Here is a 9,088-nt window from a genome sequence, read left to right as displayed (position 1 = left end):
ACAAGGACAGCAATGGAGAAACCATCTACTCCCCCCCAGTACCCGGAACCAACTGGCGGTAGCTAGACCACCCCACAAACGACACCCAGCTCGGGAACCTCCCCTTCGGGCTGCGCAACCGCCGCCGTACATGTATCTGGCGCCTAATCCAATCCATCACCAACCTGCTCCTCTACCGCTGGGCGGGGCTCCCGTTCCCCGACGCCGACAACCCCCCCTCCGTCTGGCATACACCCACCGACCCCCAAAGGCCCCGGGCAGTGGCCACGGCGCCACTACATGCACTCGCAGCACCCGCCCCACCCTCCCCGCTCGCTACGGCTGGCGCGCTGTGTCGGCGCACATGTGGCCGGTCTGCGAGCAGGCGGATGAGTGGTGGTCGCCCTTTTACGGGGGGGTCGTGTGTTTGAGAAGGTGGAGGTTGTAGTTCTCGGGGATTTGGTGTAGGTGGGTGCGGTTACTATTAATGCTGGGGCGTAGGGGAGAAACTGCCGAAGAAGAGCTGTGAGACCCATATCCAACCTCAACCTACTCCACGCATCGCGAGTTTCTAGACCGGGCGTACGTTGAGGGGCAACGAAGAGGGTGAAGGAACATTGGCTCGCCTACCTCATCATGAGGCATGAGGAGTCTGAACCGCTTCGCTGGAACAATATGAATGCGCCCTTTGGTAGGGGTAGATATTCAGAATCTTTAAGTAGAGGCGACTGGGGATGTACTGCATCGCGGTCGCCAGCGGTTTCATGATTCACGACGGAGTTGTAAATTGGATAAGAAACCGTCCGGGCAAGCCGTCAAATATCCAGATGGAGTGGCAGGGGTAACCTCTCTGTAGTTGGGGTATAGTCTTCAAGATGGGTAACAAGGAGAGAGGTGGAGTACACGCGAGTTTACACTTAGGTACCTACCAATTGAGGGTAATATCCATATCCAGATGAGTAAAATCTACCGCGATAACGCTTACTTACCTTAAGAATAAGGTGGTGTATTTCAAGCATGACAGTAACTGTCTTAATGCGATGCTCAAAGAGCTCTTCCAGCACTTTCCCTTCGGGGAGGCCTTATCGTCTTAATGCGATGCTCAAAGAACTCTTCCAACACTTCCCCTTCAGGGAGGGCTTACCGCCTTAATGCGATGCTCAAGGGGCTCTTTCAGAACTTCCCTTTGAGAGAGACCATATCGTCTGAATGAGATGCTCAAAACAGCCTTTCTAGGTCTTCAAGCCCCTGTTGAGGGGGTTCTTGCGACCTTCAGGCTAACACTCAACAACGCAACGCTCAAGACGTAACCAAGATCTCTTGCTCCACGCCGGTATCGAGTTCCCACCTGGTCGAACGAGAATGCGTCAGGACGAGAGCACTAACCCGTCAACCGCCCCGGAGTGGTGGAAGAAAGCTCAAACCATCGACCCCGACCCTACACGCCTCAATATCACGACGTACAAGGTCCGTTCTGCTTCCAAATTCAATGAAACCGACTTCATCTACCTTAAGGCCATCTGGAAGTCCCAAACTGTGACCAACTTTCACATCCGCGACTATGTGCGGGAGGAATTCGTTGACGAGGCGGAGAAGCTTGCCGGGCTATGCGATGACCCGAACGCCGACGAAAACCAACTCTTTCGGCAGAACCTTCAGGCTTTTGTTCGTACCTCCTCATCCAGATTTCGGATCGGTGACACTGCCAATACTGCCCTGGGCCCATTCCTTAACGTGAAATGGAACCTCGAACAAACTCGATATATCAACGACGAGGGTCATGCGGTAGGAGGAGACACGCCCAAGATCATCCGCATGTCTCCGAGACTCCAGGAGCAAAGAGAAGCGGCTCTGGCCTCCGATCTGCAAAGTCCCAATATCAGGGGATCATCGCCTCAACTCCCGGCAAGCCCCCAACAGGATCCCGAAACCCCGGGGTCCCAGGACATCGGGGATACTGGAGACGATGGAGGACCGCCCCGTACCAAGGAACTGGAAGTCATCAGCCCGGAGAGCATAAAGTTGGACAACGGCCGATCCGAAGACGAGGAGATTGTCAACTTGGCGCTCGTGGGCCTTTTGGTTACCATAACCCTCTGTTCTGGGATCGGGAGCGTCAAGGGTTGCGAAAGCCTGAAGTGGCTGCCGAAACGCGCGCGCTTCCAGCTGGGGCGGGCCGATGACCCCGTGTGCGAAGCTCGAACAGACGGCATCCTTCGCAACGGGGGCCCGGCCGGAGGCACCGGGCAGACTCTCGCAATCGTGGAAGTGAAGCCATATGACCGCTTAAGCAACTTGGATAGACTTGAGTGGCAGGAAGCGTGCCAGATAGTAGCATGGATCTCGTCAAGTTTGAGGGAGAGGACGCGGGACAAGAGGAAGGAGGGGATCTGGCTCACGAGCAAAGGGGATCGATTCCGGTAAGTTTTATCAAGCACCGAGTTGAGCCTGGCGGGTACTGACACACTGATCTGACATAGGCACCTGCTCATTTCTCTCGACTACCGTTACCTCTACATCACCATTGCCGAGTGGGGCACGGAGTATGAAAACTACCTCCACGGAGCGACCCGCCCAGTGACGCCACCTTCCAAGGAACCCTCGCCGACTCGTGGTCGGGGATTGAAAAAGTCCAAGGCGACAAGCACCAACGACCGGAGCCTGTCCACGGCGTCCGCCGCCCGTCAGGGACGGCCGCAGAGCACAAGCAGGGCGCCCACTCAGCCTTGCGATCCTCCCCCTCAGCCTGTGCCAAGGGATGCGACGCATGAGGATCTCAATCCGTGCAACTTTCTGGTCATGAACTGTTCGGCCAGTACAGTGTCGAGGACAATGAGCACATGGCAGTGTTCGTGCGCAACGTATTGGCCTTGATGTTGGAGATTTCCGATCCTGACCACATGTAGAGGTTGGATCCATTGGACCATTGCTGGTTTGTTTCTCCTCGTTGGAAGTTTATTGGATGGAAGTTTATTTGGATGGAAATTGATTTGGATCAATGGTTCTGCCGTTTTGTTGTCGTCGTTTTTGGCTTATTATTTGATGATTTGGATAGGTAGGTACGTTTTGGTTCAAGTCGAAAAAGAAAAAGAAAAAACTTTGCTTTTAAAGAGGAGTTTGGTTTCGTCTTATTAAGGTGCATGTGCCTACCTATCTAAATCTTGTTACCTACCTGAGTCTCCAAATGCTTCCCGACCGGAGGCACAGCTTAAGTAGGGTAGGTCACTGTAGGTGATGGTGTTTGGTCATTAGGATGCCTTTCACGTGACCCAAGGGAGTGAGTTTCTCAGCGTCCGTTTCATGTCGGTCACGCAGGATCCTGGATTCTCAATTTCCAGGGTTGTACATCGAACTTTCCATCTCACCTTATTCCAGCAATTTATCCCCCCTCCCACGACTCTACTCGCTCCCATCTCACGAGTCACGTCTCAATCCAACAAACCATTCAGCACCCCCATCATCAAGCAACCATCATGAGTTTCATTCGCCGCGCCCTAAACGGCAAACTCTCCCTCACCCGCCGCCAACATGACAACAACAACAACAACAACAACACCAACAACCCCAACAACAAAACCGACCACGAAACCCCACCCCCCCCCTTCCACCCGCCCTTCCCCCCCTCCCACGCCCTCGCCGACCTGCCCACCCTCCCCCACCCCCGCCGCCCACTCACCCCTCCCCCCACCACCCCCCACCCACACCACCACCAACCCACCTCCCCCTTCTTCCGCCTGCCCCCCGAACTGCGCCACCACATCTACCTCCTCCTCCTCGCCCACCGCGAACTGCACCTCGACATGCGCTACACCGCGGCGGAAACCTCCACCCCGCACTCCACCGCCGGCGCCTCGCTGCACTCCGCCCGCCGCTGGCACTGGCGCGCTTCCGCCTGCCACCGCCACCCGGCCGCCCAGCCGCTGGCCGACCGTTGTGGGTGGGGCGGCCCGCCGCCGACGGCGTGTCATTTGTTTTTGCCGGAGGTGCCGTGTGGGATAGGGCGGGAGGTGTTGGGGATGCTGGGGGCGTGTCGGTTGATGTATCGCGAGGTGGTGGATGTGCTGTATGGGGGGAATGTGTTTCATGTGGGGACGGGGTCGGTGGTGCTGTATACGGGGTGGCTGTTGCCGGCGGAGAGGGCCGGGGCGGTGAGGCGGTTGGTGTATCGGGTCACGGAGGAGAGTGTGTGGGATTATGCGGACGAGCATTTGGCGATTGAGCCGGGGCTGGAGGCGTATCGGGTGTTGTTGGGGAGGTTGCCGAGGGCGTTTCCCGCGCTGGTGGGGTTGATGGTGTTGGTGGAGGGGGCGATGGAGAGGGGGCAGGTGTATTGGGGGAGGGGGGAACGGGCGCCGTTGGATGCGGAGGAGGTGAGGGAGTGTATTTTGGAGGCGATGGATGGGGTGGTGAGGGAGTTTGGGGCGCAGTTGGGCGAGTGTGTGTTGGCGTTGGGGCATGCGGCGTTTGATCGGGTAATGGGGGAGGAGAGGGATGGGGCGGAGAGGGTGGAGGTGAATCAGGGCAAGTGGGTGCAGTTTTGGAGGCCAGTGGGCGCGGTTCGCAGGAGAGAGCCGCTGGATATGGGGTATTGGGTGAGACGGGTGTCTCCTGAGGAGAGGGGTCCCGGGTTGGACTTCAACACTCTTGTTGTGTGAACTTGTGAGGACTTGTCCTAGGCTTTTCCGCAGTAGATACATATCACCCCGAGGGTTGCATCAGGTGGGGGGTGCAAGGGTACGGCTATCGCACAGAATGGTAGGTACATGTCAACGTAAAGATATACCCTTTCCTACATGTGACCAAAGTCTGAACAACGGAACAGGTCTTGACGGAACGAGACAACACAGCCTAGGGAACCCCCAGCATACCCGTCTTTGGCCACCAGAGCGTACCAAGCATACTCGCCCTCGACCAAACCTCATGAGTGCCGCATTTACATGGGCACGTTCGACTGCCCGGGCATGATGGTGAGCCCTGGAGGTGTATTAGCATTTGCTTCCGCCACTGTCCACAGCTGCACTTACACTTATCGGTGCCGAGATCCTCGCGCGCGCTCTGGCCCTTGGTGCAAGCGATGGCCTGCGCATCAGTCTGCCTCTTGAGCGGCGCGCACCTATCACCAGAGCACTTTCCGTCCATGGCCTTCTGGAGGGCGTCGCCTTGCCAGCCAAAGACGTAATCTCCGTGGATGCCATACCCAGTGTTGTCGCCGTGGCTCCAGTAGAAGGGTTGCGAGCCGTCGGCGGGCCACTCGGCCTTGTTGTTGAACTGGCGCGTGTCGTACATGACCTCGTACATGACCTGCGGGACCTTGACCGGGTGGCTCGCCGGGCAAGGGCCGCCGCTCTCGAAGCTGCCGCTCTGCGGGTAGGCGAGATGGCTCTTGTGGTCCGGGCTGTCGGTGTTCTTGCCGTCCCAGCACGAGGGGAAGGTCACCGTCACGCGCCAGCCGCCGCCGCAGGTCGACTTGGGGAACGCCTTGGTGTCGGAGCCCGTGCAGGGCGCCCCACCGAAGGGGCTCTGCTGCATGTTGGATTCGCAACGGAAGCAGAGACCTGATGGGACCCTGTTGGCCTCGCGGTTGTTGGGGTCGCCGACCAGCATGCGGAAGCCCTGTTCCTGTTAGCCCAAGAACTCGCTCTTTCTTGGGGGGGCACTATCGGGACGTACCGGAGGGAAAGCAGTGACCCGGGCACTGGCTTGGTATCCTCGGATGCTGCGGGTGGGTTCAAACGTCAGCCCGTAAATTCACAAAGCCCGACGATGCAACCCAACCAACGTACTAGTACACCGTCATACCACCCTTGACGCCGAGGCCCAAGTTGGCAAATTGCGGAACCAGCTTGTACGTGCCGTTGCGGGCCTTGAAGTACACATTGGCGGTCCAGTAGTTGGAGAAATCTTCCGAGTACGTGCAGCTGGTGCAGGTAGAGACCTTCGGGGGGTCAAGAGAGTCCGGAGACATGGACACGTTGAACGAGTTGCCACCGATGACCTGGTGCACGTGGGGCGACGGGAGACTGCCCGGGTTCACTAGGGGGTCGATGCGGTCAATGGTCAGCTGTGAGCAGCCGAAGCGCATCAGCTCCTGCGCCGCAGCAAGCTGGGCTGCCGCCAGGGCGGCGATCGAGGCCTTGAGATGCATCCTAGGGGGCGATATCAATGATTTCGGCTGTTTTGTGACTCCAAGATCTTGTAAAGAAGCAGTCGTAACAAGATGGAGAATGAGTTGAGTACGTCTGAACCAACAACAGGGAAGTGGGAAACAGCGAGCAAGGCTTGGAGTGGCCTTGTCCTCAGCTCATATATGCTTCGCGGGGATCTAGCTGCCAACCATTCCCCCATGTTTTGACGGCGCTGCCGGTACGACGTGCATATCCGGGACAGCAGTGCCGAGCGGAGCAACCGAGCGCGTATGGATGGCAGGCGACCATGCTGTGCCCAGTCATACCCCGTGGTAAAACTGCCGAGTCTGCTGTTAATTTAACCTTATATTCCTGCCAAGTCTGGGGGGCTTCTATTTGACAGGGCGAGCAACTGCTATCCGCCAACTCAACCGATTGGTGCGCATCCCTCTTCAGAGATGGATGCTTCCTCCTTTGGATAAAGCTGGACCCAATGGAGATCAGTCGGGACTTTCCAAAGCTAAACAATACTGTGGCTCGGTCCTTTTTTGACGGAGGAAGCCGAAATAACCTCGACGGCATATCAACATGAGCCACACCCTCCACTGACCTATATGACGCACTATCCTATTTTAGACGGCGCACACTTGCCCATGTGTTGGCGCCTTGCCTTTCGGACATTTATTCTCTGCCCAATAAGGGCAGTTCGGCACTCGCTACTGGGTGCCGCTCAACTTGACTTAGTGAGGCTAGATGAGCCGATGAGAAGAGTCGTAGAGTAGCAATGAGCCAGCCGTGGACCAGGACGCCCATCAATGTTTCGGCCCCTGCTCGCCTTCAAGAGGTTGGCATCTATTGGCGGTAGTTGTATCGAGAGGCAGGGCGCCCCCGGAACTGAAATGACGTTCGTCGAGCCTCTAAATGCAACCCCAAACAGCATGCCCATACCGCAGCTCCCGGCAGACCATAGGATCTTCGTCCATGCCCGTTATCCAGCCACTCCCGGATTCTCATGGGATTCCCTCGGTCAGCCCATATTGGGCACTGGTCCTCCCCAAACTGGAATGGCCCCGTGCTAACCCGAACCATAAATAGAGTGAACTTCGAGCAGACAGGCTCTTTTAAGGATTTTAGTTGCGGCCGGCAAGTCGTATTAGGCCACTACGACCGTTCAAAAGCCGAGGGATGTACATACCCTCCACCGTGGGATTCAGCAATAGGAAAGGGGCTGATGGAGTCAAAGTCATGGTGGATCATCCGATCAGGTTCGGGACCGAACAGCGGTCGAGGCAGGGGGTGCCCGGAAATGATGCCAGAAGCTCACAGGTATTAGATTGTACCGGGTTGATTGGCAATGGCGGACAGATTCCATTTTGAGGTCGGCCTTGACAGACGGTTGTTGTTGATTACAAACCCCTATCCTCGCACAATCTTTCACAGAATCATAGTGCTCCCAAAGGAAACCCCACAGAAGCCCAAGGCCCCAACCATCGGGCACAATTCCACGACCGAAGGTAGAGCCTGGGTCCTGGTTGAACCAAACCAACATCCAATCCAGTACCCCCATCCTACATGTAGCCGTCCTCCGACCAAGCAGCCACCCCCAAATCCCCGGGAACGCTGCCACACCCCGCTTCATCACACATCGCACTTTTGAGATCCTTTTTACAATCACACGCAACGTCCCCCAACTCCCAAGCCGTCACTAAACAAATCACACACAGCATAACCAGAAAAAGCCCATACTCATTTCTTCCCTTACCCATGCCGCCCGTGCTTCTCGATCCACTTCTCATAACTCAGATAGTCCTTGTTAACCTTCCCCTCGCGATGCGTGCCGAGCACCCGTGGTTCAAGCCGGTCTGCCTCGGCCGCCACCATGTAGTCGCGCCCGGCCTCCCAGATGTACCATGAGCCGCCCAGGATGCTGCCGAGGGCGAGGGTTGAGATGCTATTCACTCGTTAGTGTGTGCTTCATGTTGTATTGTTGGGGATGTTCCGGCCCGGGAAAGGAGTGGCGACAATCGTAAGGGGCCCAAGAAGGTAAGTATGTATGGGGCTGGTACGTACGTGCTCGGCCCCCACGACGACGGCGGCCTGGCAAAGAAACGGGACGAGCTGGAGGGGTTGGGCTTGGGCATGCCGCCGCTCATGCTGGTCAAGATGACGGGGCGGGTGGTGCTGCTCTTGCCCGTGACAAAGGTTACCGAGCGCGCGGTAGCGGGAGGGGCGGCGGTGGGGACGGGGAGGTGCGGGTGTGGGAGCAGGGCGCGGCGGCCGGGGGCGAGGCGGGGTACTCGGAGCATTGTGGAAGTTGGTTGTTGTTTCTGTAGATTTGTTTGGTGTTTATTGTGTGGAAACAGTGAATTTGACCGGTGGATGGATGGGCTCTACAGAGTATGTCTGGTTGATATCGCCCCTCATTAATACTGGGCTGGGTATGACGCAAGTTGGAGGTCATAACAACCCCTCCTCTGAAACTAACCTAACCCATTGACTTTGGCGACATAAGGGAAGTTGGTAACGGATTCCCCTCCCCAAAGGGAGGGAACAATGTGCCATATATCGACGAAGTAGCACGGTGCTTCACACTACGAGGGATGCCCTAGCAACGTCGCTGGCCTTAACGAGACGCGGCCGGGATAGATGACCTTATTGTATCTACTTGTACGTACCATATTGGTTACAATTTGGTTATCGCACAGCCTTGAGAGCCTGGATGCGATACTACCGCCATTTCAACATACACATACACCAGACTATCTATAACTATCCGCAGAATAGATGGGTCCAGGCTGAGAAAAGAAGCCCGAGATGACGGACTGAGGAACCGGCTTACCAGGCAGCCGTTCGTCCGGCTCCATCGACTCCGTGGACCGGGAAACAAACCCACTGTTCCTGGGGTCATCGAAATCCTACCGAGCAAGCGCTGCACATCTATTATTGGCTACGCCTTTCCGGAGGGTGGTGAAAAAATGGCGCCC

General features: G+C 56.8%; 4 protein-coding genes across 4 annotated transcripts; 2 read left to right on the top strand and 2 right to left on the bottom strand.

Annotated features, from left to right (window-relative positions):
- Positions 1-1,341: 1,341 nt before the first annotated feature.
- Positions 1,342-2,403, top strand: F5144DRAFT_486649 (uncharacterized protein; the record flags this gene model as incomplete). The annotated part of the gene is made up of 1 exon (XM_066785561.1): positions 1,342-2,403. The coding sequence occupies one exon, from the start codon at positions 1,342-1,344 to the stop codon at positions 2,401-2,403; it is 1,062 nt and encodes a 353-aa protein (XP_066644245.1).
- Positions 2,404-3,452: 1,049 nt separating this feature from the next.
- Positions 3,453-4,634, top strand: F5144DRAFT_600734 (uncharacterized protein; the record flags this gene model as incomplete). The annotated part of the gene is made up of 1 exon (XM_066791092.1): positions 3,453-4,634. One exon carries the CDS (start codon positions 3,453-3,455, stop codon positions 4,632-4,634), a length of 1,182 nt encoding a protein of 393 aa, XP_066644244.1.
- A 278-nt stretch (positions 4,635-4,912) lies between these two features.
- F5144DRAFT_619443 (uncharacterized protein) lies at positions 4,913-6,723 on the bottom strand (the record flags this gene model as incomplete). Its single annotated transcript, XM_066791969.1, has 5 exons — positions 6,225-6,723; positions 5,763-6,171; positions 5,650-5,695; positions 5,004-5,598; positions 4,913-4,953 (listed from the first exon to the last, which is right to left on the bottom strand). The coding sequence occupies exons 1-5, from the start codon at positions 6,322-6,324 to the stop codon at positions 4,913-4,915; spliced, it is 1,191 nt and encodes a 396-aa protein (XP_066644243.1). The 5' UTR covers positions 6,325-6,723.
- A 732-nt stretch (positions 6,724-7,455) lies between these two features.
- On the bottom strand, positions 7,456-8,517 carry F5144DRAFT_628058 (uncharacterized protein). Its single transcript, XM_066792321.1, has 2 exons — positions 8,175-8,517; positions 7,456-8,055 (listed from the first exon to the last, which is right to left on the bottom strand). Exons 1-2 carry the CDS (start codon positions 8,408-8,410, stop codon positions 7,863-7,865), a joined length of 429 nt encoding a protein of 142 aa, XP_066644242.1. The 5' UTR covers positions 8,411-8,517; the 3' UTR covers positions 7,456-7,862.
- Between the last annotated feature and the right edge of the window lie 571 nt (positions 8,518-9,088).

The sequence above is a fragment of the Chaetomium tenue genome, assembly GCF_020726465.1.
Source record: "Chaetomium tenue strain MPI-SDFR-AT-0079 chromosome Unknown F5144scaffold_3, whole genome shotgun sequence".
NCBI classification, from domain to species: domain Eukaryota; kingdom Fungi; phylum Ascomycota; class Sordariomycetes; order Sordariales; family Chaetomiaceae; genus Chaetomium; species Chaetomium tenue.
Note: the sequence above shows the minus strand (reverse complement) of the source record. Positions and strands in the feature narration are given on the sequence as shown.

Coding starts and splice junctions, on each gene's coding strand:
- F5144DRAFT_628058 (XM_066792321.1), bottom strand. CDS start 8,410: ATGCTCCGAGTACCCCGCCTCGCCCCCGGCCGCCGCGCCCTGCTCCCA. Junction 8,056..8,174: donor TCGTCGTGGGGGCCGAGCAC/GTACGTACCAGC, acceptor ACGAGTGAATAG/CATCTCAACCCTCGCCCTCG.